This window comes from Chrysemys picta, chromosome 10 (assembly GCF_011386835.1).
Source record: "Chrysemys picta bellii isolate R12L10 chromosome 10, ASM1138683v2, whole genome shotgun sequence".
Classification (NCBI taxonomy): domain Eukaryota; kingdom Metazoa; phylum Chordata; order Testudines; family Emydidae; genus Chrysemys; species Chrysemys picta.
The window spans coordinates 38,696,427-38,722,643 of record NC_088800.1 but is presented as its reverse complement, the minus strand read 5'-3'; the positions used below and the strand labels follow the sequence as shown (position 1 = coordinate 38,722,643).

Genomic DNA, 26,217 nt, shown 5'->3' with positions numbered 1-26,217 from the left:
CAAAGAAGGAGATCAGATTGGTTTGGCACGATCTGCCTTTGGTAAAACCATGTTGTAATTTGTCGCAATTGCCATTGACCTCAAGGTCCTCAACTACTTTCTCCTTCAGAATTTTCTCCAGGACCTTGCACACTACAGATGTTAAACTGACAGGCCTGTAGTTACCCGGGTCACTTTTTTTCCCTCTCTTGAAAATAGGAACCACATTAGCTAATCTCCAGTCCAACGGAACAACCCCCGAGTTTACAGATTCATTAAAAATTATCGCTAAGGGGCCTGCTATTTCTCGCGCCAATTCCTTCAATTTTCTCGGATGAAGATCATCCGGTCCGCCTGACTTAGTCCCATTAAGGTGTTCAAGTTTGGTTTCTACCTCGGATACGGTAATCCCCCCTCCTGTATCCCCCTCTGTCACGCTGCTAATATTCCTAATCCCTTCTGCAGAGCTGCTCGTAATTCCCTACAGCTGTGGGAGACTGTCTGCATCAGGAACACAAGAAGGGGACCAGTGTCCCAGTGCAGCGTGGGGAGATTCCTGACAAGTTAGTGAAAGGGAGCTGGAGAGGGGAAAGGCGTGTGGGGCCGGAGGCTGGAAAGCCAATAGGTGGGCAGGGAGATAGGAAAAGGCTGTGATCAGGAGCCAGCCCACAGTCAAAGCCTGGCTGACCTGACCCTCCCCTGCCCATCTAAACTGTTAACCCTTCCTGCAGGCATTGATCTCCTCTCACCCCATCCCCAATCCCTCCTGCATTCCCCATAGCAATGTTAAGGAAAGGGTCAAGCTGTTCTGAAAGTGAATGCATCTCAGTAATGACACAGAACTACCCCATCCCCTAAAGCTTCCTCTTCTTCCCCCCTCCCTCAGGCGGTGTGTCATAGGCACATTTTTGGAAGAGTTTGGACCAAACCTGCTCCGGATTCAGATCAAAATCTGAACTCCCCCTAAGACCGAACACGTTTGGATTTAGGGCTCTAGTCTGGCCCATCATAGAGAGAAACCCAAGCAATGACATTTGGATCAGAACTTCCCTAGAATTTTTTTTGGGGGGGGAGTTGGGCTCCCATTCTTTGGCCTTTGTGATGATTACCCAATAAAACTGATCATTCACTGCTTTAATTTAGCAACAAAGCAGGCTGCTGGATTTACTCTTACTCAGTTCACTTTATCATCTGTCTCACTCATAACAATTGGTGCTTTGCCTTAAAGCCCCAACTCATGGAGTCGTGAGATTGTGAGAATCTCAGCTTCCATTTAAAAACCTCGTCATTTTCCAGCACCCAGCATTGCATAGAAAAAGCTTCAAAACGTAACACCTGAAGCCTCAAAAACCAGACACCAAATGAAAACGGTAGTAGCAGTTTTTTAAAAACTCATGGAGTCTGGTGGCACCTTAAAGACTAACAGATTTATTTGGGCATAAGCTTTCATGAGTAAAAACCTCACTTCTTCCTATGCATCCGAAGAAGTGAGGTTTTTACTCACGAAAGCTTATGCCCAAATAAATCTGTTAGTCTTTAAGGTGCCACCAGACTCCTTGTTGTTTTTGTAGATACAGACTAACACGGCTACCCGCTGATACTTAAAAACTCATGATTTTTGGATGCAGTGTTATTCCAGCCGGGTTGGTTCCAGGATGTTAGCGAGACAAGATGCGGGAGGTGATCGCTTTTATTGGACCAACTTCTGTTGGTGAGAGAGACAAGCGTACACAGCCTGGCCCGAAGACGAGCTCGGAAGCTCGTCTGTCCCACCCACTGAAGCTGGCCCCATAACAGACATCCCCGCCCCCGCCTTGTCTCAGGACTTGGTAACAGCCTTGCAGCTACCGCCGGCTGAGCCTCAGTCTGTGCAATAAGCCAGGGCTGAAGCGTCACTAAATCTGCGGTCAGCTGACTCGGCTCAGAGCGCGGCTGACAGGCTGCAGCGTAGGGAAGTCTGTGGTCAGCTGACTGCGCTCCGAGATCAGCTGACGGGTTCCAGCCCTGCCGTGGTTGAGGGGTCCCCTGCCAGGCGTTGTAGGGACAGCAGGAAACCATGGTGAGCACAGGCGCTGTGCATGGCTGGGGGGTGTTAGTGCTTTGCTGGGATTTGGGGGCCTGGGGCGATGCAGAGCTGTGTCCCCGGGGCAGCAGGGACTCTGGGTAACAGCTGGAGCCATGCCTGAGGACTCCCCGTTGCTAGCCCAGTGTCACCAGCTTCCTAACACGTGCATGGGGGGGTGTTTGGGTTAAATATTGTGGAGTGTCTGGCTTAAAAACTCCTCCCTCCCTCCAGTGACCTGAGATCAGTGGGGGCCTGGGAAGGAGCTGGAGCAAATAGAAAGAGCTGCCCCTTTGCACAGTAGGTAATTGGCGCGGGGAACCCACAGTGGCAGCCCTTTGAGTTCTAATACCTCTCCTAGTTAAGTGTGCTCAGGATAAATGAATCTCATGCTTCAGGGTGCAGGCCAGTAGCCTGCAGGGGTCAGGAAGGAAACGCTGCCTTCCCTGCCTCACCCCCACCCCCCAAAGTGCTGCACTGCAGGATGGGGCAAGTGAAAACTCCTTGTAATGCAACTTTCCTCTGAAGCAGCCGTGATGGGCTGTTGCTGTAGCAGCACCTGTGTTTCTAAAGCAGGGAGTAATACAGGCTTCAGCACTGGATGTGCAGGGGAACAAGTGGGCATGGAAAGGATAATTTCAGAGCTATGATAATGTTAAACACCTGGGGGGGGGGAATCAGCTGTCCTGCTCCCCTCGACCCAGATGTCTACCCCCTGCTCTGAGAGGCTTATGTAGGGTTACCATAATCCAGCAAGCAAAAAAGAGGATAGGAGGAGCCCCACCCTGTCCTGCCCTAGCCCCACCCCTGCCCCTCCCACTCCCCCCCCTCAGAACCCCCAGCCCTCCCCCCGCTCCTTGTCCCCTGACTGCCCCCTCCTGGGACCCCTGCCCCTAACTGCCCCCCAGGACTCCACCCCCTACCTAAGCCTCCCTGCCTCTTGTCCCCTGACTGCCCTCTCCTGAGACCCTCCCCCCATCCTAACTGGCCCCCTAGGACTCTACCCCCTACCTGTACCCTGACTGCCCCAACCCTTATCCACACCCCCACCCCCAGACAGACCCCTGGGACTCCCACGCCCCATCCAACCACTCTCCACCCCCTGACAGCCCCCCCCAAAAACTCCCGATCCATCTAAACCCCTCTGCTCCCTGTCCCCTGACTGCTCCAATCCCTCTCCCCACTCCTGCCCCCTGACAGCCCCCCCCCCGAACTCCCAAACACCCCCACGCTCCTTGTCCCCTGACTGCCCCCTCCTGGGATCCCTGCTCCTAAATGCCCTCCAGAACCCCAACCCCTACCTAAGCCTCCCTGTTCCTTGTCCCCTAACTGCCCCCTCCTAAGACCCCCCCCCAATGCCCCCCAGGACCCTACCCCCTACCTGTACCCTGACTGCCCAAAACCTTATCCACACCCCCAGAAAGCCCCCCCCATAACTCCCGACCCCCCCCACCACCCGTCTCTTGACTGCCTCCTCCAAAACCTCCCTGCCCCTTCTCCGACCCCCTGGCCCCCTTGTTGTTGGCCTTTCTTCGCCTAATGTCTCGGTGAACTTGCTCAGGAACTGCCTGAGCCGCTCGTCCGGCAGGCTGGGCAGCAGTGGGGGAGGAGCTCCAGACTGCTGGAGCCGATCTGTGAATGCAGGGAGGGAGGGAGGGAGTGATCTCTGCTGCAGGGGAGGCGGAGGAGGGGCTCTCTCTGGCTGTCAGAGCCCCATGTAAGTGGCACCATCCGGCCGGCTGCACTGTTAGCCGCGAGTGCTCTGCATGGGGGGGAAGTCCGGACATTTACAAATTCCCCCCGGACGCTATTTTTAGCTTAAAAAGCTGGACATGTCCGGGGGAATCCGGACGAATGGTAACCCTAGCTTATGCCTGGTTCTGTAGCCTGTGGACCTGCATACATGAGACGCCAGAGACGTGTCCCCTTGCTCTCGCTGTGTAACTGCAGCGGGTATAAAACAGCTGCTCCTGGATGCAGGCTCATGGTCTGTACCAGCGTTTGCTGGGTTAAACTGCTGAAGCCGCAGCTTAACTGGTAGCTATTATGAACAGGAAGGGGCCATCTGCCCTGCCCCACCTTCACCCCACCTCTTCATCAGACTGATCCCTCTGGGCATACCCCAGCCCCGTCCATCTCTTTCCTTCTCCGGGGATGAGTGTCTCTCTCTCAGACTCTGGGCCCAGTTCAGCCCCGGGGGAAGCCCATTGAATTCAGGGCACTTGCATCCCCTCGTGCCAGGGCTGAGCTTGGACAGCTGTGTCCAGTCGTTCTCCCCAGAAGCTTGCTCCAAAGGCTGATGACCTCCGTGCACGGAGCTGCTGTGCCTGAGTTCGCAGGGGCGTTGTACAGTGGGGACCCAGGGCCTGAGGAGGAGAGTTATTTGTACAGCTCCGGATCAACCCAGTGGCCGTCCGACTCTGCAGCAGGCTCAGCCAGAGCAGAGGTCGGAGATGAGGGCAGCCAAGTACCCAGAGAGGAGAGAAATCTAGGGACGGCTCTTCTGGTGCAGTGGGGGCAGGGCAGCAATAACGGTGGGAAATGAGGGTTCCCTTGCTCTGGCAAGAAGAGCCGGGCTGCCCTGCAAAGGACACTCTGCTGCTGACGTCCCCTGGCCCAAAGGCCGCCTGGTTCCTAACTGCCCCTGATCTTCTCCTTCCAGAGGTTCCGGTTCTGCGGAGACTTGGACTGTCCTGACTGGGTCCTGGCCGAAATCAGCACCTTGGCCAAAATAGTTAAGTGGAAGCTTTCTCTTTCTCTGTTTTCTTCTGGATCTTACCCGGTGCCCGGCACCCTGGGGTCTGAGCAATTTTTGCTCTCTCCCCCCCCCCCCCCCACCCCAAGATGGTATCAGGTGCTGTGAAATCAGACAATCAGCACGAAGCCTTGGCCATCGAGAGGGGTATTGACGGCCTGGGGGAGCAATGGGAATATCTGTGTGAGCATCTGGTGAAGGGGGAGAGCTCAGGTCCCTGAGCGACCGGCGTGAACTCTGTGCCTGTCTCTGGCTGACTGGGCTTCCCTAAGAGAGCGGGGAGAGGCTCGGGAAGTACGTAGAACAGGCTTTGATTGAGGGCTTGAGCAATACACTCAGTGGAGCACAAGAGTTGGCTGGGGCTTTTAGCCTGACCGTTGCATCCAAAACTCAGGGAGTCTCTTTGTGGAATCCAAACCATGATGTTCCCCAAAGTGGCAGAGAAGTGAGTTTTTAAACAACCCAAACCAGTGGCTGTTTGGCTGGGGCAGGGCAAGGTTGAAATGGGTCCCCCTGATGTGGCAGAGAGCATGTGTTTTGAGGGGAGCTCAGACTCCTGCCAGGCAGTGCCCGCCGGGCCCAGCACTGCAGTGGGGTTTTATTTTCTTGCTCTCTCCTTTCCAGTCCTCAGTGAAGCTGAAGCTCATCTGTGGCCAGGTGCTCAAGGACCTTCAGGGAGAGGGGACTGATGTAAGTGAAGGGCATTCTTCTCCCACGTTCAGCCCCGCTGAGCAGGGATCCAGCGATCGATCGCAGAGACTCAAGTCTCCCCTCCCACTGGCTGAGTGGCGTGGGCCATGTCGAGCTGGCCGGCCTCAGGGCAGGCAGTGCGGTGGAGTGGGGGGGGGGGAGGTCAGGATACCTGGGTTTTATTCCCAGCTCTAAAAAAAGAAGAACAGGAGTACTTGTGGCACCTTAGAGACTAACAAATTTATTAGAGCATAATTTGTTAGTCTCTAAGGTGCCACAAGTACTCCTGTTCTTCTTTTTGCGGATACAGACTAACACGGCTGCTACTCTGATTCCCAGCTCTGCCACTGATCTTGGGCAGGGTGCCTAAAGCCTGTGTCCCTATCTGTAAAATAAGGCCAGTGACACTCCCCCATCGGGGAGATCTGCTGGTGGAAAGGGCCGTACAGCTACTAAGTACTTACTAGTAAGTATTAGTGTCTGTTTCTCTAAGGGTCCTGTGTGGTCTGCTTCATCTCATCCACCCATTGGCCCTGCCATCGCTAGGGGAATGGCCGGTGGTTGACAACACAGATTCCCTTGAGGTCTCCCAGCAAGGGGCTTTGTCCACTCGGGGACATGGGGCTGAGCCATTTGTAACACCCATCACAGACAGCAGTTGACCTGCTGTTTGGATTGTGGAGGTTTCCTGTAGGACATGCCTGGAGCACTAGCAGCCAGTAGGAATGGCCCATCCTGTCCCCGTGAAGGCAGCTTGGGCTAGTGGGAGCCAGGAACCCAGGAGTCCTAGTCCCCGATCAGCCATGTGGCCTTGGGCAGGTTACTTAGGCTAAATTCAGCAGCTTCTAATAATTTGGGTCCCCCCTTGAGACACCTCGGCCCCGTTACTCAGAAGTGCTGAGCCCCCACCGCTCCTATTGACTCCAAGTGCACCCGAAACCAGGCGCCGCTTGTGGAAGTGTTGGCCTTACCCTGGCTCTGCTTGCCCCATGGGGGATCTGCTCAGCGAGGGCTCAGTGATCATTCTGCACCGTGCCGTGTGCTCCGGGAGCAGGCTCCCCTGGGGCTGATGGACCTGGGTGTTGCTCTTCTCTTGCAGTATGAAAAGATCCTGAAGCTAACGTCGGATGCCAAGTTTGGTGAGTGTTGTTCCTTTCCAGAGCCGTTGGGTGTCCGCAGCTTGGGCTCCTCTAGTGCTGTCCATGAGGCCATCATGGTGGATTTGGCTCTTTGCCTCATCCGCCTTCCAAGGAGCTTTGCTGGCTTCATTACTAGAACTGACATTCCTCTGTCTGTGCTTACGGCAGGGAGGCTGTGGCAAGCCGGTGGCTTTGGGATGCTAGGCCAGGCTTTGTCTGACTCCTACCTCCCCTCCGGCCCATTCCACACTCCAGTGCCCTGGCCTGAGAACATTTTACCTGCAACGTTTACGGGCGCCGGGCTCGGCTTTGTTAGCCGCATTGCCTGAAAAGCGTCGCTGGCTGGGATCACGAGTGGAGAGGCATGTCCTGAAGCAGTGAAGGCCTGAAGAGTTAATGCCCAGCCATTGGAAATCAATCACATGCTCTGCTCGTGAGCAAGCACAGGAGCCCTGCTAATCTCCCAGGGTCCTTGCCCCTGTTCTGTTTGGGGGAGATGCTGCTAATCGGCAGCCTGATGAGTTCCCCCTTCTCACCCCAAACACTGCCCTAGCTTTATATTTTTGGGTGGTTCTGGGCCTTGCGTCGGGTGGGGGTAACACCATTTCCCGAGTGTGTGGAAGTGCCCCGGGCCTGGTGGTTGTGGTGATCACAGTAGCAATCAAAACTTCCCAGGTGCTGCCCAAACAGCTGAACAGCCCCCATCCCTGTCCTGCAGAACTTGCTGTCTTACTGTGGCGATGGGGAGGGGAGAGGAGAAGTCCCAGGAACTCAGCCAGGTTAGCGTCACAAAGAGAAGGTTAAGGGGTGACTCGATGGGAGCCTGTAAGTACCTACACGGGGAACAAACAGCTGATAATGGGCTCTTCAATCTAGCAGACAAATGTCTAACATGAGCCAATGGCTGGAAGTTAAAGCTAGACAAACTCAGACTGGAAATAAGGCTTTTTTAACAGGGTCATTAACCAGTGGAACAACTGCCCAGGTGCTCTCCATCACTGGCAATTTCTAAATCCAGATCTGCTCTGGTTCAAACAGGCATTAATTCAGGGGCGCCCAATGGGCTGTGTTACATCATGGTCCCATATGGCCTCGATCGTCCCGTCTGACCTGTGTAAGCTGTGAAAAGTCTGGTTTGGTTTTTATGAATGATCTAACCCCAGCTGAGTTGCCGTGCTGTGGCTTGGCCCTGTCTTACCGCCACTGGCCTGGTTATTGTGCGGTGTTAACCTTAGGCTTTGGCTGTACAAATGGTTAGTTTCGGCAAGCCAGGGTGTAAATCTGCCATGCGCTAGGTGGCCGGGTGGACCCTGCTCCACACCCCGAGTTCTGCAGCGCGTGTGGGATCTGCCCTGCTTGGAAACAGTAGGTGAAAGTGCCCTAGGGAGCTGTTAGTCCGCGGCAGCAGGGTCCTCACGGACAGTGTGCAGCTGGCTAGGGCAGGGTAGCTTTACACCCCAGCTTGCCATGAGCTACATGTTCGCTTAGACAGGTCCTTGGCCATTATTAGTATTTGGATCCCTAGCATCAATTGATTCTAGTTAGACTTAACCCCTGCCTGTCCCAGGCTTGTTTAAACCCTAACCTGTTTTGACCCGTCGGTTGCATTGACTTCCCCTCCCCAACACACACACAGTCCCCTGCCCATCGCTACTTCTTACCCAGGTTGGTGACAATGAGCCGAGCTCTTTCTGCCTGTTTCCCTGCTGCCCCTCGTGGCCCAGTGCGAGGTGGCGTCTGTCCGTGCCCCCTCTCTAGTCTCTTGCAGATGATGAACTGCAAAGGACAGGCCAAGTCAAGGGCTATTGGATCCTATGTCAATTGTATGGGTCTGTCAAAGCTGCCTCCCTGCAGGGAAGAGCCCTGCTGCCATACAGAGTCCCAAAGGTTTCTCCTCCTCTCTCCAGAGTCCGGGGACGTGAAGGCCACTATTGCCGTGCTCAGCTTCATCCTCTCCAGTGCAGCCAAACACAGCGTAGACAGCGACTCTCTGTCCAGCGAGCTGCAACAGCTGGGGCTGCCCAAAGGTAGGGGAAGTGCCAGGGGATGGGTCCCTCGGAGAGGGCTGTAGCACACTGGGGAGCCTTGGGGTCAGTAGCAGCAGCCCAACTGTCTTGTGCGACGTCAGCCAGAGGAGGGCGCTGGGGAGCGGAGCAGAGTCTGTCTACCTCATGCACCAGGCTGTAACCCTGGATAACTGTATCCTTCCACTCTTGCTCCAGCACTGTGTGGAGTTCAGTACGTTGGCTCTCTGGGGGAGGAGGCGATCGCTGCTGGGTTGTGTGTCCCCCGCACTCTCCCATCAGCGAGAAGTTAGAACTCGCTGTGTCAACTAGCAGGAAAGACTTCAGAGCAGTAGCTGAGCCATCTTCTGACTGAAATGCCCTACGGTACCATCGTCCCCCCGTTATCCCACGTGTGCCCCAGTGTCAGCATCCTGCTAGAGTCCCCCTGCTAAACAGGCCAGCTCAGCAGTTTGCAGCCAGGGTCCCTTCTGAGCCTGTTGGAACCAGAGTCATGTTGTGCAGGAACCGGTCTGATGCTCTTTGGTGGGTGGTTTCTTGGTCTCCTTATTTTGTAGAACATGCCACAGGATTGTGCCGGTCCTATGAGGAGAAACAGAGCCCCCTGCAGGACAGCCTGAGGACACGCAGCCTGAGATGTAAGTGTTCCCCCTCTGGCTGTGCAAACCTGACACTGCTTCAGGCAGCGTATGGGAGATGGTCCTTCAGCAGGGGTACAGGCTGGCACCCACTGCCCCCACCCCTCTAGCTGTTCCCCTGTGTCCATGGATGGAAGTTCAATAGGACTTTCCCAGCCATTCTCCTCTGGGACTTCCTGGGAAGAACTTGCTCCTGAGGGCTGTGGGATAGGATCAGAGTTTGCTGAGGGCAGATGGGTTTTCAGCAGCAACTGAGGGGATGACCAGGAGCTGGGACCAGAACCCTGTTGTCTGACCCCCTTGGGCTGTGACCTTGTCAGCCCGACAGGTTAGGATCTGGTCAAGTTAGTTCACCTCCGGGACAATCCAAATGCAGCAGGGAGTGGTGCAGGTGATGCACTAGGTGGTGCTCTGCTTTCTGCGTTATCTTGGCCATAAAGAGAGACAGAGCTGAGGCGGTGCTAACCACTTGGACTCATGGGAATCTTCGCAACGAGGGGTGTTAGCTGCGTTATCCCAGCCACACCCCATCTCAGAGGGCTCCACTCCACTGACCTAAACTCCCTTGTTGTTTCAACTGGAGACATTTCCTTCCTGTAATGTCTTACATTGTCACTGTGGGCCAGTAAAGACAGTTGCTGTGTTGCACACACCAGAGGTGGCTGCGTTTCAGGGGTGGGTGGAGCCGCTTAATGCTTTTGAAAAATGCTTCCCAAATCCATATCGCCAGCTTGTGCATAGAGAGAGTGTGTTTTACACTGACAGCACAAACCTGAGACTGGCTCTGCCTCTGTCCTCAGTGAACCGTCTGGACTCTGTGTCCTGGAGGGTGGATCACACGCTCAGCTCCAGTGAGCTCCAGACGGTCAATGAGCCCCTTGTGCACCTGAAGTTCACCGTGCGAGACGGGGACCGAGGCGTGACGGAGCCCTTTGCTATGACTGTGTCGGCAGAGAAGTTCCGGGTCTTACTGACAGGTGAGTAGATGGCAGAAGGGCAACTTGGAATCGCTCGCCCTGCCAGCTGGTGCTTCCTCTCCTGTGTCCCCGCTGCTCTCCCTCCTGGCCGGGGCAGAGATTGGCTGTCTCCATGTCGTATCATTTCTCTGTTCCTGCTCACAGCACAGAGGTTATTCTCTGCCCTGCTGTGACCAGTGAATTGGGAACTGGCTGCAGCGCCCCCTGCTGAGATCCAGGTCGCTCTGCCCCCATTGGCTGTTTGCGTCTCCTCTTCCACTTTCAGAGCTGAGACAGGCCCACGCCATGATGAAAACTCTCAGCTGAGGAGCCGGGAGGACGGCAGCGAGCGTGGAAGGAGCCGGCTGATTGCTCTGCAGCTCGTCGGAGAGTCTGGTGGGTGCGGTTCCTCCGCTGGGGAAGCCCCTCGCTGCACACAGCCGCAGACACCACCTGGGCAGAGGTTGGACTGGGCTCTGCTCCCTTCTCAGACCCCTGCAGCTGAAACTGACAATTGCTCTTCCCACTCTTCCTGGCTACTGCCTCCCCCTCCCCCGTCCAGCTCTCTTGCTGTGGAGCCTCCTACCTGCCCCTCCTCCATCCTGCCCACAAGCCCTTGTGCTTCCAGGAGCCCCACCGCAGGATCCGTCCCCAGAGCAATGGTGGATGGGAGTTTGGTGGCTTCTGCATCTGCTAACGAGATCTCCACCTTGAGACCAGCTTCAGCTCGGAGTTCCCATAACAAAGGCGTCCAAACCCATGGGCCGTGCCACCGTGTAACACACACGTCTCCGGAGAATACCCAGGCCTGCCGGCTGGAGGCTACTTTAACAGTGAAAGACCCTGAAATCCCCTGCCCAGCCCTTTGTTGGTGGTTGTGTTCCTGAACAGCTGCAGGGAGCTGATCTGCCCTTTTGCTTCTGCCTGAATTGTCTCCTGTGACTACTCCAGGGCAGGCACTTGGTCTTCTCTGGAGACTAGTGCGCTGCAGCCCACCAAATGCTGCGGCTAGGCCAGCTCCACATCACCCATTGACTGAACTCCTGCAGCAATCCAGGATGCCTGTGGCTGGGACGACTCTGCCAGTCGTACATAAGAGGTTGGAAAGTTTCATCAGCCGACGCACGATGGAGCATTCTCTAGTCCCTTCTTGCTCCCCCGCATCCCTCCCCTTAAAAGCACTTTGCTGCTGTTCTTTCCACTTCCTTTAAAGGATCCCCTTGCCTGGGGGATAAATGCAGCTTTTCTGTCTTTCCTTCCCCCCATGCTCCTACCACCTTTTCCAGGGCAGCTCAGTGCATGGAATAAAGGATCAGCAGGAACGTGCATCTGTGAATCTCTCCATGCGTTTCCGGTTGGCCTTGGCACATGAAGCCAGTTATTTGTAATGTTTCCTATTTTGCCAGCGGGATCCAATAAAGCCACGAGGAGCATTTTTAATTTGCATTGCTGCCTCCCTTGTCACCCCTGCACCCTCATTTCTGACACCCTCAGACTGGGAGCAGAGATGTGTCTTTAAATAACTGGAGTAAATCTTTCATATTTGAAAGGGGGGGATTGATGCCACAGACAAAATTCATTATATGGGCAGGTGCTCTATAACCTATTCCCACCCCCTGCAGCTCTGTCAATGTCTCTCCATCCCACATACACCCTTCCTGCTCCTTCAGTCCTGACCTCTGCAGAAACCAGAGCCAGGGTAGGCAAAGTCCGTAAACTATTCACTCACCCCAGCCTTGTCTTGTACAACCCTGGCTAGTCCAGCCCTTGCCCCAGGCACAGCTCTGGTAACAGCCATCGAGGGACCAGTTGGGTTTTGCTAACTTCATTTAAGCTGTGCTCCGTTTACGTTGTCCCCTGCCACTGGTGCCTATTGTGCTAACCCCCTTTCCCGGCTACAGCTCAGGGCTCTGGTTTACAGGAACTTCACAGCTTGGGGATGATGCAGTTGCTCCTTTAGAGCAAAGCCAGCACAGCCTGAAGGCAGTGAAGTGGGAAACCATTTTAACTGCAGACTCTGAAATAATTTGGTAAATTGCTGCTAAACAGCAAAAGCCCAGGGCAGCCCTGTATTTTTAAGAACAAGGCCGTGCTCCATTGAATTGAAAGACAATACAATTAAAATGGTACAAACAATAGTTTAATAATAATACCTAACTCTTCTATCACACTTTCAGAAGTAAATCTCAACACACTTTAAAAAGATGGTCAGTGTCATTATTCCTAATTTATAGGTGGGGAAACTGAGGCAGTGGGCGGGAAGTGACTTGCCCCAGGTCAGCCAGCAGCAGAGCTGGGACTGGAAACCAGTTCTGAGTCCTAGTCGAGAGGTCTGTCACCTCAGCCACACTGCCTAGGTTACACAACAGGTAACTAACCAGTGGAACTGCCTGCTGTAAGATATTGTGGCAAATGGCTTGGTAAGATTTACCTTAGTGTTATACATGGATAAGAGTAGCTTGGGTGGTAGAAGATAAAGTAAATGTTACAACAGCTACCACACATCAGTGTACTTCATTCTGTTGGTCTCTGAAGCTACTGCTGGAGGCAAAATTAGATGGTGCTGGGGAGGGAAGAGAGAGGGATCAGCTCTATGAGTGAAGCTCGGGCATGTTGTGACACTGTGCCTAGCAAGTAGGTTATGAATAACTGCTCCGCAGGCAGGCTCTGGTAAATCTAACTGCGGGGCAGGGAGGTGACCCATCCGCACGGGGAAGCCGGCAACGTTGCTGCTGAGGTGGTAGCTGCTTTAGGTGGGTGCAGGACAGTGGGATGCAGAGATGTCCGGGCCGCAGATGGTTGGGTGTGGGTGCAGGATGGTGGGGTGTAGGGGTGTCCATGTGCTATCTGCTCTGGGTGGGCACAGGACAGTGGGGTGCAGGGGTGTCCGTGTGGTAGGTGCTCTGGGTGAGTGCAGGACGGTGGGGTGTAGGAGTGTCTGTGTAGTAGATGGTTGGGGGTGAGGGCCTATGCGGTGCTTTTCCCCAGCCAGCCATAGAATACAAGGCACAGGGAGGAGGAGGGGGAGAATTCCATTCCCTGCCCGTGTCCCTGAGCCCCTCCCAGGCAGCCACGCGGGGCTGGAGACCTCCCACTCCCCACCCTGTAGGCTGATGCTCCCCTGTGGAACTACAACTCCCATCGTGCCCCGCGCTGCCCCGCCCCTCCCAGCCGGGGGGCTGTTTAACCCTCCGGCTGCGGGCGAACAGTGCGAGCGGGAGCTCAGGTACGCGGCGGGGTCTGCCGGCCGGTTCTGTGCTGGGACAGGCTTTGGGGGGCCCGGAGCGGGGGGGGACAGGTTGAGGGGACGGGGGGGAAGCTGGCCGGCCCTGTGCTGGGGTTGTGGGCGAGGACTGCGGAGCCGGCCTGCTGCGGTGTCTGGTTGTGTAACTGCTCCGGCCCCGCTGCAAACCCGGGCGGGAGCGTTATAAGGGGAAACTGGCTGGGGGGGAGCCGGCCCTGTACTCGGGGGGAGCTGGCCCTGTGCCGGGGCTCTGGCTGGAGGGGGGATCCGGCCCTGTTCTCGGGGGGGCGGCAGGTTGTTGTTGTGTGTGTGGGGGGGGAACTGGCCCTGTGCCGGGGGAGGCTGGGGGGCGGGGAATACTGGCTGGAGGGAGAGCTGTGCTGGGGGTGGGGTGGGGGAACACTGGCTGGAGGGGGAAGCTGGCCCTGTGCAGGGGCTCCTGAGGGGAGCTTCCTGGCTCACTGGGACCCAGGGCCCATCTCCGTTCCTGGTCCCGGCCAGCTTGGTGGTGCCCATCTCCTGGCTGTGCACTGACACCTCATGGAAGGGGTTGGTGGCTCAGCCCATGGCCAAGTGGTCCCTAATTCCCAGGGCTGGCTCCAGGCACCAGCTTACCAAGCAGGTGCTTGGGGCGGCCACTTCGGAGAGGGGCGGCACGTCCAGCTGTTTGGCGGCAATTCAGCGGACGGTCCCTCACTCCTGCTCGGAGCGAAGGACCTCCCGCTTGAATTGCCGCCACAGATCACGATCGCGGCTTTTTTTTGTTTTGTTTTGTTTTGCTGCTTGGGGCGGCCAAAACCCTGGAGCCGGCCCTGCTAATAACCATCCTCAATGGTATCCTTGTCCACTGGCTCAGCCTTGCGATTGTCCCCTGCACACCTGCCGTTGGGTCCATGTTCACAGGCCAGGAGGGCCTGGCAAAACCAGGGACTGAGAGAGCTGCCCACCCTGATTGGTAAGATGCACGTGCTACAGTAGTTGCTCTGCCTTATGCCTGGGTCTTCCCTTCATTTGGGCAGGTGTCTAAGATGCCAGAGGGCCCAGAGCTGCACCTGGCCAGCTGCTACATCAACACGGTATGTGCAGGGCTCATCTTCTCGGGGAAGGTGGAGAAGTCTGAAGTGAGCAAGAACCCAGAGGTGCTGTTTGAGAGCGACGCGTACCTGATCTCTGCCACCTCACGGGGCAAGGAGATCAAGCTGACCCTGACGCCACTCAAAGAGGAGAAGAACTTGCTCCCTGGCAGAGGGAGGGACAGGGAGGGGCTGAGCCAGAATGGTCTCCAGCAGCCCATGGATCTTGTCTTCCGCTTTGGGATGTCAGGCAGCTTCAAGCTCGCTTCCGGGGCCGAGCTGCCCAAACACGCCCATCTTCGGTTTTACACCAAGGAGAGCCCGCACCGAGCCCTCTGCTTCGTGGATATCAGGCGCTTTGGGAGGTGGGAAGTGCACGGGACGTGGCAGCTGGATCGAGGGCCATGTGTGATGCTGGAGTATGAGAAATTCAGGTGAGATCCACCATGACCTTCCATCTCTGCTTGAGAAACTGACCAGGAGTATGTGTCGAGTGGGGTGGGAGGGAATGAATGATAGACACAATATTCTTACAGTGAATTCCGTGGGGAGCCTGGTGATAGAATATGGGGCCTTTCACCATTACAGGGACACTTGTAGCTCACGTTTATGGAAACTCTGTCTTGGGTTGAAGACTGTCTGGTGCTTTGCATTCCCAGAGATCTCGCTATGAACAAGGGAACAGGCTTGGTTTAAACATCCTCCTGTGTGGCTTTTTCTTATATAACAAGTGAACAGCACAAAAATAATTCTTAAGTATTGCAAAAGCGAAGAGTACAGCTGAGCGATTTAACCCTCACAGCAATGGCTCTCCAGTGGCTATCCACTCAGTTCAGCATGTTGAGAACCAAGTGGGGGGAGGCTGAATGGTTGGGAATGAGGTAGGTCCATGAGGAGATGTCTGTTATGCAAAGTGGGAGGCTGGAAAAAGCTGGAGATCCCCTGGGCTAGGACCTGTTAACTGACTATGACAGAGACCCAGAGGACTTTGGTCGAGCTCTTGTATTATTTTGTACAAGTTAATGTTTCACTCTTAATATGTGTCTGTTACAGTCGTGAAACAGTGCAAGAGAGCAAGAGCCCTGCTGTAGCTACTTTAACACCTGCAAAATCCCATGGCAGGCAAGGAGGGGCTTGTAGCTTGGTGAACAAAGGGCCAGGTCCCCTAAGATATTGAGGGTCCTAACTTCTGTTGGAAGAGCCTAAATACCTTAGAGGTTGTGGACCAAAGTGCTTACTTTGTATTTCATAGGTAGAATTCATAGCTGAAGGGCGTATCACCGACTGACAGAGGTTGGAGATTGAAAGGGGTCATTGGGTTGTCTGATGCATACACACATGCCTGCCTGTCCAGGTACCATGTGGTATGTTCATTAGTGGATTTTCAGGGTTAGTTTTGAATTTGCTGAACATCGGGATTTCCACCGCTTCCCTTCCAATCTTTTCCCCCCTCAGATTCTCAAATTTTCCTTTCCCTAATTGTATCCCATTCAGTCATCAGAGGCTTGGTGAGTTTGTTAGTTAGTTCCCTGAGCACCTTGTCAAAGGCAGATTGCATAAAAGGATTCCAGAGTCTCAGGCATTGAGTCTTTGTTCATTTCATCCCCCTCCTCTTTGATGAATGAGCTACTCCCTCTTCAGTGCATTTCTGCATGGACACTTATATTTATTTCCCTTTGGCAGCATTCCTTGAACCCTTGTCTCTCCACTGCAAGCCTCACCTGACTCTACATGTTGGTGTTCCCTTATCTCTTTGCTCTTCTATGTCAAGATCTTAGAGCAGGCCTTCATAAAGCCACTCTTCAAAGGCTCCTTCTTGTTCTTTGTATTTGTCAGTTTCGGAGGACTCTTAGACTGCCTTCAATTCCTTAATGGTGATGTCTCTTGCTGTTCCTCCAGCCTTCTTTATGCTGTGGTGAGTCTTTAATGCTTCCTCTTATCACACTCAATTTCTTAATTTGCTTCCCTGCAATCAAATACCTTGATAACTGCTGCATTCCAGGAACCCGTTCCCTACGGGGCTGAATTCAAGTAGCGTACAGCACTGGAACTGCAAGTCCGTGCGCTGCTCCTTCTAAGGAAACAGCGGGTCATCCCTGTACCTTTACCCAAAGGGTTTCGCTGCTACCTTTATCGTTACCTGTTTTATTGTAATGCCTCTTGATGTCTAATGCTGCCCCCTCCTCTCTCCTGCACAGACTGTCTGCATCTATATTTACAGTCTTGCTATAAGAACCATCCCCCAAGGTTTCACTTGTGCCCGCTAGACCATAACCTCCATCATTTTTAGTTTCACTTCTCCTGCTTGTGTCTGGAGGCAGACCCTTCTGCAGCAGAAAACCCCACTGGAGAACAACCCCACCTCCCATGTTGGTTACTGTGTTGGAAGCACATCACAGGCTGAGTGAGGTGGTAGTTTCCCCAGCCCCTCCTCCCTAGCTGACCGGCCCTGCTGTCTTCCAGGGAGAACGTGCTGAGGAACCTGTCTGACAAGGCTTTCAACAAGCCCATCTGCGAAGCCCTGTTAAATCAGAAGTTTTTCAATGGGATTGGCAACTACCTCCGAGCCGAGATTCTCTACAGGTGAGCAGGGCGAAGAGCGGAGAGGAGGAGGCCTGGCCCGATGGAGATGTGGGTCCAATATCCTATTCCACCCCAGGCTCAAGCCAGGCCTTGTTTACGCAGGGACGCTGAGGAAAGTTCAGATGAAATAGCTAAAGCTGTGAAGTTAATGTGCAGGACTTCGAGTGCATTAACCCCCCGAGGAGGATGCAGCTACAGCAAACTAAGGCCACTTTACTTCTGAATGAGCCTCTCCAAATGAGGGTTTATGATGCACATTCACTGATGTGCCTTAATTTCACAGCTTCAGTTAACTGGTCTGAATTCCCTATGGAGACAAGCCCATAGCCTCTCTGTGCCTCAGCTTCCCTATCCGTACAATGGAGATATTAGCACTGCCTTAGGGGTTGGGAGGATAAATACATTAGGAAGCATGAGGTGTTCATGTATGTATAGGGTCCCTTTTACATAGTAGACAGCCAGACCTTGTGATTCCCATCCCTGTAGCTACGAGACCAGCACCACGTAAGGGTCCAGACTGTTGAGAGGCCACCCATTTCCCTTGCTGAAATGCAGCCGGCCCATATCCGTTCCAGCGCTAAGCACCTACAGACAGCACTGCCAGTGCACCTCAGCTTTGAGCACTTCGCAGTTCCTGCACTACACTCGCTACCGACACAGCCCTGACCTTTATTTTTTTTCCTGAGTGCCCTGTATATGCTGGGCATCTCCGATTTGGCCTGCGATGACACTTTCAGTCTGGGACCTTGCCTGGGGAGCTGAATTACACCCTGCTCACGTGCCATAGTCTGAATGCACCAATGTTTTACTGTGTAGATTACATCCAGCTCTTCAGAGGTGAAAAGCCAATGCTTCCACCCACTGCGTCAGCAATCTCCCTCCCCTCCCTTAGGCCAGGACTCCATTTGCATTGGCTGGCATTTGTGTTGGGATCCTCACATAACAGATGGACTCTCCTAGGTTAAAGATCCCTCCCTTTGAGAAGGCTCGGACGGTGCTAGAGGCTCTTCAGCATCGGAAGCAGGTGAGGAGGGTGGAGAAGGCTCACGCACATGCACAGAAATGTTCCAGCTCATCACATAGAACTCGGGGTTCAGTGCTCGCCCTGTAGCGCCTGAGGATCTGCAGCCCCAGTTACGAGTTGTAGCTTTAACCTTAGAACTTCCACCGCTTCTGGTTCTGGTCCTGTTGCTCTTTCTTCTTGTTAGAAGTGGTTGCTGTCTTGGAGGTGGATCCTCACCATGAATCAGGAGGCCAAACACTCTGACTTCAGGGCCTGTTCTGTGTCTCACAAAATCCCTTCTTACGGGGGATTCTCAGTTTAATTCTTCAGCCTTTACCTCCCCATGACGTGCGGCCACGCTGCCATGGCCTGGAGTCTGTCAGATCGCCCCGCTCAGCCATATCATTATGTGCATGGCTTGGATAGGTGACCTGTGCAGACAAGAGTGCTGCCCATTTAGTAGCTGGCTCTGAGTCAGGCCTGGAGCAGGCAATGCCCCAGCATGGGGTTTGGAGGGGTGGTTTTCTGGAGAGCTGTGAGACAGGGCCGGTTCCCATGTGATTGTTAAAGCTCCTCTGGCACCTTGTCCAAGCACCAGAACTCGCCAAATCCCAGCTCTGCTGACTGCATTCTGGCTCCTCAATTAGCCATGCAGCTTGAGCAGGAGACGGAATTCTTCCCTCCCCGTGCTCAGACTTGCTGTGGGCTCTTTAACAGTTCAGTGATTGCATTTGGCTCCTCCATGAAGGAATCACTCGCTTCCTCGTGTGTTATACAGCACGTGTATGGTAAGTTTATAAAGCACGGTGGGGTCCTTTGGGAGGACAAATGCTACGTAAATGTCTGCTTACCCTCCAGTGCCTTTAACTCCTAGGAGTTGCTCTGCAAAAGTGCTGCATGTAAAACTTGTTTGCAAATCTTGAGCCGGATGGACCATGACTGCCTATCATGGCATATACGTCTATGGCTCCTGCGTTGTGTATACATTCTCCTTTGCTGAGGGGGACTGCACTCTGCCTTGTACAGTAGCCACTTGCATATTTTGGTCACTTGGTCATTCCCTCCCCCTACCAATCTCAAATACACTCAAAGGTATTTAGGCACCGAACTTCCACTGATTTCAAGGGAAGTTAGGAGTTTAAATACCTTTTGGGGATCTGGGCCAAAGATCCTAGTTCGCTGTGAAAATAACCCACAACTAAGAGGACCACAGTAGTTTAGGCTCCAAATCTGACTATTCTGGTCTAGTGCTGTGTGGCTTCTGGAGGGGAAGTAGCTATTTAAAGAAAAACCCAAATACCGTTTTTGTCTGACCGGCCTTTCTCCCTCCCCTCCTCTCCCCTCCCCCGGCCTGTCTCTGTAGCAGCAGTTAAGTTACAAACACCTGCGGCGCAGTCAGTGATGCGTCCCAGCCGTAAGAGATCTTTAGCCTTCAGATGCTGCCAGGCTAAATTCAGCCCTGTGTGGAGTGGTAAAGTGACTGATGTATACAAGCGGGTACTTTACAGAGGCAGGTCAGATTCCCACTCAGCAGGGGCAACTGCATCAAAGTCTATGGAGTTAGCCCTGCTTATGCCAGGGCTGAATTTGGCCTGGCATCTGGAAACAGGGAGCATTTAGCACCTGGAGGGAGAGGAAGCTGGGTTGATCGGAGCACATGTCAGGGCAGGTTTAGGCCTCTGGTAAGGGAAATGTGGGGAGGGGGGGAGCAGGATGGCTTGGCAGCCGTGGAGGAGTTGCCTTTATAGGAAGGGCTGGACAGCTGGGAGGGGACTAGGCTGGTTGTTTTTGGAGTGGTACCAGCAGTTACAAAGGGGCTTGGAGTAGGGTCTGCACCGCAGTCAGAGGTGTAAGTGCAGCCCATGTCGACATAGCCAAGCTCCCTTTGATTCCGCTGGCTCACTAAAACTAGCAGAGAGGCTGTGGTGCCCGGGCCAGCCACCCGAATACAAGCCTGCCTGGGACGCGGGGTGTGTATGCTGGTGGCTATTGGCAAGCTGGCTCAGGTATGTCTGCACCTGCTGATTGCAGGGTTGGGCCTACCCTTGCTGGGAGGAGGAAGGGCTGGATGGCTGGGGAAGGGTTGCATAGGAGAGGGTTGGCTTGGGCTGTGATTGGGCTGCCTGTTTGAATCTCCTCCTCTTAAACCCAGCAGAGTCCAGACCTGACCTTGAGCAAGAAAGTGAAGTTAAAGCGGGAGAATCCAGACCTGCTGGAGCTCTGCCATGCGGTGCCCATGGAGGTCATTCACATGGGTAAGGAGGCAGCTCAGGGAGCACAGCCCCGGGTTCCTGCCCTGCAACGGGCCATGGAGCCTGTGGGTGGGGGTGACTCAGCCGCACCAGCAGGAGGAGGTGCAATGAGATGTTGAAGTTGGGATTGGATCCCTGCTGCCTCCAGCTGGGCAGACACTCAGCGACGGGGGAGGGGTGGGACAGAGCCCTGCTGGGGTGGCTTGGGGTGGGGGTAGCAGGAAGCAGGGGCGCTGTATGAAAACGCTCGGGCTGGGCATTTAATGCCAGTGGGAGGAGGCTGGGCCTTTGCGTGAGCGGCAGGATGACACCAGAGGTGCCCTTTGTGCTGCCTGGGGCGCGCCAGTGGCCCCTGCAAAGCTACTTCCATCACGCTGAAATTGTTCGGATTTCAATGGGTAGCTATTGTCATAGGCCAGTAGCAAAAATCCCCAGCAGCCAGAGATGGGGCACTCGATGGGGAGGGCTCTGCGTTACTACAGAGAATTCTTTCCCAGGGGTCTGCCTGCTGGGTCTTGCCCACTTGCTTAGGCTCTAATTGATCACCATATTTGAGGTCAGGAAGGAATTTTCTCCCAGGTTAGATTGTCCAAGATCCTGGGGATTTTTTGCCTTCCTCTGCAGTGTGGGTCATGGTTCGCTTCCAGGTTTAAACTAGTGTCAGTGGTGGAGTCTCTGTAACTTGAAATCTTTATATCCTGATTTGAGGACGTCAGTAACTCAGCCGGTACAGGAGTGGGTGGGTGAGGTTCTGTGGCCTGCAATGTGCAGGAGGTCAGACTAGATGGTCCTAATGGTCCCTTCTGACTGTAAAGTCAATAATAGGAGAGATCAATGGTGGCCCTGTTCGCTGAAGAGCAGAGAGCAGGTGCATGTACTGTCCCCCTGCTTAGTGTTCCCGACACAACAGTTGATTGCACAGGACAGACTTCACTCCCTGTCCCAGCTGGGATGTGTCCCTGACTCCATCTCTGGGACTAAGCGAGGAGAGGCCCCATGGCCCATCCATTATTTTCCCTCTCTTGCATCCTTTTTGGGTCTGCCTCTGCTTTAGCCTGCTGTAGGTTTTGCCCAGACTTCCCCTGAGGATATCAGCAGACAGACTCCTCCGCCCCGCCAGAGCTAAGTGCATTGCACTCTGACTGTGGTGAGCGAGCCAGACAGCTGCAGACATTGGGGGAGATGCAAAGGAAAGACGAGTGAGCCCGGATACAAGAGAAATCGACCTCTTGGCTTATCAGAGCAGTCGATGTCTCCAACTGGTGTGGAAATAGAGGCACTCCCTTAAAAACACCAAGCTTCAGAGAGCTGAATGCTTTCAAACTGCGTGTGTGCAGGCTGGAGAGGCGCAAATCCATCTCCAGGCCATCCCACATGGGGTACGTGAGAGGGAGCCCCTCGAAGGGTTCAGAAAGCTGTAGCTGAGCATTGCTGCTGCCCCCAGCAGGGGTCACTGTAGCATACAGCAAAGCCCACAGCTGATCAGCCCCTCACCTCTGGAGTTGCAGGGGGAACCCTGTAGCTGAGAGTTTTCCCTGATGCTCATTTTTGTGTCACACCAGGGGGGAAGGGTTACAGCCTGGAGCCCTCTGATGATGCTGCGGCCTTTGAGGAGTGGCTGCAGTGTTATTGTGTCCCTGGCATGAGGTCGCTGCGTGATGGCAATGGCAGGACCATCTGGTTTCAGGTATGAACCGCGGTGGTCTTGCATTTGGCGGGACTTGACTCATGATTGCTGTCCCTACCGTGGGGCTTGACCCTGCTGCAAGAGGAGACTGGCAGGACACCTACCCCAGGGCTGGACTAATGCAGGGGCTTTTGGGGCTGCAGCCCATGGCCTCGGGCTAAGGGGGGCTCTGCGGGCCAGGTGTGGCCCACTGCTTCTTTTAATCCAGCTCACGGCAAGTCTCAGCACCGCAGGCCGGACACCTGTCCCCTAGCCGGCAAGTCTCAGTGCCGCAGGCCGGACACCTGTCCCCTAGCCTCGGCGCCCCATCCTGGAGCTGCGAGCGCCAGCTAGCCAATGTGCCCCTGAGGCCCCTAGGTGGGGGTGTTCAGGGAATCTCTGTGCACCAGCTCTGCAGCTCCCATTGGTTGGGTACTGTGGCCAATGGGAGCTGCGGAGGCAGCACCTGCAGGCACGGGCAGTGTGCACCGCGCAGAGCAGCCTGGCCCCTCTGCCTAGGGGCTGGACATGTCAGCCACCTCTGGGAGCAGAAAAGCGTGGAGCCAGGGCAGGCAGGAATCCTGCCTTTGCCCTGTTGTGCCGCCGGCCAGAGCCTACACCCTGCACCCTAATCCCCTGCTCCAGCCCTGAGCCCATTCCCCACTCCAAACTCCCAGAGCCCCACAAAATCTAATAGCCCCAGGCCCACAGGAGAGAGCGCTCTGCAACATCAGGAAACATTAGCTAAGCCTAGAACAAAGTCTGTCCCTTTGTTACCCGCACAAAATTCTCTGTCACTTGCACACTCTAGAGCACCCACCTCTACCTAGTTCCTACGGCTCAGGTGTAACGCTCTTAATTTAGGCACTCTAACTTAACCCCTCTGTGGGCTCCAGGCTCTACTCCTCCAGGCTCAGAGCAAATACCCATTCCCTCTGGACTCCGGGCCTAATCTTTTTGAGGGTTTACAGGGTCTTTTACCAGTCAAAGAGCCTTACACAGTAATATCCTTAACCTCTATTTCAGGGGTAAGCAACCTATGGCACGGGTGCCGAAGGCGGCACGCGAGCTGATTTTCGGCGGCACTCACACTGCCCGGGTCCTGGCCACCGCTCTGGGGGGTTCTGCATTTTAATTTAATTTTAAATGAAGCTTCTTAAGCATTTTAAAAACCTTATTTACTTTACATACAACACTAGTTTAGTTATATATTATAGACTTATAGAAAGAGACCTTCTAAAACTGTTAAAATGTATTACTAGCACGCAAAACCTTAAATTCGAGTGAATAAATGAAGACTCGGCACATCACTTCTGAAAGGTTGCCGACCCCTGCTCTATTTATTAACAGTCACCAAAACAGAATGCACATGCTACACATACAATGCTCACCACTCCCAATAAGACAGATGAATTTTCCCTGCTGGTCAATCAGGATCAGGTTATCTGGGGGACTCCAGTTTCTGCACGGTGTGATTGGCGGTGTGTTGAGGTCTGGCAGCTCTGATCCTGGGGCTAGAGTTGGTTCCCAAGAACTTCCTTTTGGACCTCAGTTTATATAGTGAAACTTGAGTCCTGCTAAGCTATACCGTAACCAATCATTTTACTAAAATTTTAGTAACCAATCCTAACATATTGTAACAAAATTCTCTAACCAATCATACCCCCTACCTTCATTAATTTACACCTAGCAAAATTAATTATGTAAGACAGAAACAATCAAAGAACCAGACAAAGATAATACAGACAAATAATAGGGAAGTGGGGACAATAAAGACAAAACAATAAAGAAGTGAGAATTTCACAACCACATCTATTGATAAATGATTTCTTGCCAGATGGAATGCTGTCAAACTGAGTTTTCTTTAGCCATCTTAAGATCCGTTTCTTTATCTGGTGCTAGTGGGTGCTATTAGGACAGGCTCTCCTTCTGAACAGCCAGATGCTACATTGTTTTAATGTAATTTAGATGGAAAGTGAGGATGTGACTTCCTGTTTCTTAGCTAATGGCTGCTGCTCTCAATATGGCTGCAGACAAAGGCCTTAGGCCTTACCATATGGCTACAAGAAAAGGCCTTATCCTTAAACGTAGAGACTCAGAGATCTCTCCCGGTCACCAGCAAGGAGACCGGATGTGCTCAAGAAATCCTGTCCCGCTCACCTGGGCAACTTAGAGGAGGGGGTGGAAAGAAATGGATGAGACAAACACCAAGTCTAGGGTGCCAACATTTGGGCTTTTACACTACTTTGAGTGAGCTACTGCTGCTCCAAGACGCCGTTCTGTCACTACCTGTTGCTCTGGCTAATTTACGGGTGCCCCTGCTGCAGGGTCTGGCAGCATTGCTGAGACCTTTGATGCCTGATGGGGGTTTGAACTGCCCTTTGCATTGGGCTAGGGCACTGTCTAAAAGCTTTTTCTTCCTTTGCAGGGGGAGCCTGGACCTATGGCCCCGAAAGGTGAACATCAGCTTTACTCTTCCATGCTTTGCAGGGTTCTCTTGCTTCTGGTTGGGTTGGGAGAGGCAGGGAGATCCGTCGCTTGCTGTGGAATTATTAAGGTTAAGGAAACAAGTGATGCTCTTCTCAAACTCTAGCTCACTGCCCTGAATCCAGTAGTGGTTACGCATCATTATCCCGGGTGACCGTTCAGCAGCCCGGGTGAAAGGAGATAGTGAGTCTCCAAGGGTCCCATTATTGTTGGCAGCCCAGTATCAAGTGGCCTGTGTACCCTACAAGTGTCCTTGCACATGAACATGGGAAAGCTAGCACTGTCCTCTCTGTGCTATACCTGCTCTGTGGAGGGAGAGCTATGCAAACCAGCGCACTCTGAGCACCCTCAGTACACTCAGGTCATGTATAGTCCAGACAAGATGTCCCCAAAACCAGGCCAGCTGTGTCCAACCTCTCTCAGAACCATCTCCAAGCTTTCAGACCAGCTGGGGGAGCTTTCTTCCTTGGATGGTTTCCCAGAGGGAAAGAGGGCTGGGGATTAGACCTCTGACTCAGCTGCAGTCAGGCCCCTTTCTCGCCTCCAGAGTTAAACTGTCATTTTAACATTCTCTCCTGCAGGAGAAAAGTCCCGCAAGAGGCGTTCGCGGGTGAATGCTGACCCTGAGCCTCCAAGTCCAAAGGTACAGAGCCTTTGTCTAGACATCTCCTGTATCTCAGTTTTTATGGGGGCCCCTCTACTCCCAGAGTCATTCTCCTGCTGCCCCATTGTGCATTTCATTGGATCTTTGTATGGAAGAAGTTAAACACCATCTCAGCCCCTTCATTATTCCCAGATGAGAAAACTAGAACAGAGAGAGACCAATGTGTTGCCATTAGGATTTGGTGAATCGGGACTAGAACTAATAGACCCCAACCTCGCACTCTTGTCCTCTAAACACTACCCTAGATAATACCACCTCTCAACTAGCCCCCTAAGTCATGGACACTTTACTGGTGTGTATCCTGACTCTAGGCGCGTGTGTGCATGTTTGTACACACATCTCTGTAGAGAGGCTTAGCATCCCAGAGATATTCTGATAGCTGGGATCTCAACCCCACGCTCTCATTAAGCTCATCTCAGGATGACACGAACACAGTATAAGAATAACAGGTTACTTTATTTTTTAGTAGTCTCTGCTGGTTCAGCAGTTCTAACTCTTATCCACTGGCCTCAGGGATGGGGTTAAAGAAACACACTGCTATTGTCCAGACATTATTTAATCTCACGTTTGAAGGTGAGCAATGTACTGCAAATGTCTGTTACTTGAATAAGAGACAAATCGCTAACAGGGTCATGCTGACCAAGGGGTGTCTTTGGAACAACGGAAGTTGTGCAACTTGGCGAAAGGAAGCATCTTAAGGGTGGGTACAAATGCAGCTTTTTTTAACTGCTTAAGTTCCTGCAAAACGTTTAATCAAAATACAGCTATTATTGACCCGAGGCTGTGGCATATGTTACTGGTACTACTGCCCTTGTTTGGGTTAATAGTGAAACAGCTAATCTAGTCCCCTTTGTTGTTAAACTGTGCAAATCCGCATCTCTGATTGTCAGACTGTCAAATACCGGTGTCTGTTTGTCTGTGTAACATAGGCACTATCAGAATAAATATGATTCTTTCTAAGGGCCAGCCAAGAACCCCACCGCACTAGGTGCGGTACAGACA

At 53.5% G+C, this 26,217-nt stretch overlaps 2 protein-coding genes across 7 annotated transcripts; both read left to right on the top strand.

Annotated features, from left to right (window-relative positions):
- The first annotated feature begins 1,878 nt into the window (after positions 1-1,878).
- On the top strand, positions 1,879-11,689 carry COMMD4 (COMM domain containing 4). 4 transcript variants are annotated; one of them, XM_065559596.1, is made up of 8 exons: positions 1,879-2,038; positions 4,704-4,775; positions 5,421-5,486; positions 6,586-6,625; positions 8,533-8,652; positions 9,207-9,287; positions 10,088-10,264; positions 10,409-11,689. In XM_065559596.1, exons 1-8 carry the CDS (start codon positions 2,036-2,038, stop codon positions 10,435-10,437), a joined length of 588 nt encoding a protein of 195 aa, XP_065415668.1. In that variant the 5' UTR covers positions 1,879-2,035; the 3' UTR covers positions 10,438-11,689. The 4 variants fall into 4 exon arrangements, with proteins under 4 accessions (XP_065415668.1, XP_065415667.1, XP_065415669.1 ...); XM_065559595.1 differs by having other exon boundaries at positions 1,880-2,038; positions 10,530-11,689; XM_065559597.1 differs by lacking the exon at positions 5,421-5,486 and having other exon boundaries at positions 1,880-2,038; positions 10,530-11,689.
- Positions 11,690-13,286: 1,597 nt separating this feature from the next.
- On the top strand, positions 13,287-26,203 carry NEIL1 (nei like DNA glycosylase 1). Of its 3 annotated transcripts, none has more exons than XM_065559590.1 (8): positions 13,287-13,469; positions 14,507-14,994; positions 17,024-17,143; positions 18,104-18,167; positions 20,299-20,401; positions 21,961-22,085; positions 24,493-24,520; positions 25,133-26,202. In XM_065559590.1, exons 2-8 carry the CDS (start codon positions 14,516-14,518, stop codon positions 25,315-25,317), a joined length of 1,104 nt encoding a protein of 367 aa, XP_065415662.1. In that variant the 5' UTR covers positions 13,287-13,469; positions 14,507-14,515; the 3' UTR covers positions 25,318-26,202. The 3 variants fall into 3 exon arrangements, with proteins under 3 accessions (XP_065415662.1, XP_065415665.1, XP_065415663.1); XM_065559593.1 differs by having other exon boundaries at positions 13,293-13,469; positions 20,302-20,401; positions 25,133-26,201; XM_065559591.1 differs by lacking the exon at positions 13,287-13,469 and adding an exon at positions 13,625-13,781 and having other exon boundaries at positions 25,133-26,203.
- Positions 26,204-26,217: the final 14 nt, after the last annotated feature.

Excerpts from the sequence above, each read along its gene's own strand:
- COMMD4 (XM_065559594.1), top strand. The coding sequence starts at position 8,301 with ATGAGCCGAGCTCTTTCTGCCTGTTTCCCTGCTGCCCCTCGTGGCCCA. Across the intron at positions 9,288-10,087 it reads GAGGACACGCAGCCTGAGAT|TGAACCGTCTGGACTCTGTG; the intron begins GTAAGTGTTCCC and ends CTCTGTCCTCAG. Across the intron at positions 10,265-10,529 it reads GTTCCGGGTCTTACTGACAG|AGCTGAGACAGGCCCACGCC; the intron begins GTGAGTAGATGG and ends TTCCACTTTCAG.
- NEIL1 (XM_065559591.1), top strand. The coding sequence starts at position 14,516 with ATGCCAGAGGGCCCAGAGCTGCACCTGGCCAGCTGCTACATCAACACG. Across the intron at positions 14,995-17,023 it reads CTGGAGTATGAGAAATTCAG|GGAGAACGTGCTGAGGAACC; the intron begins GTGAGATCCACC and ends GCTGTCTTCCAG. Across the intron at positions 22,086-24,492 it reads GCAGGACCATCTGGTTTCAG|GGGGAGCCTGGACCTATGGC; the intron begins GTATGAACCGCG and ends CTTCCTTTGCAG.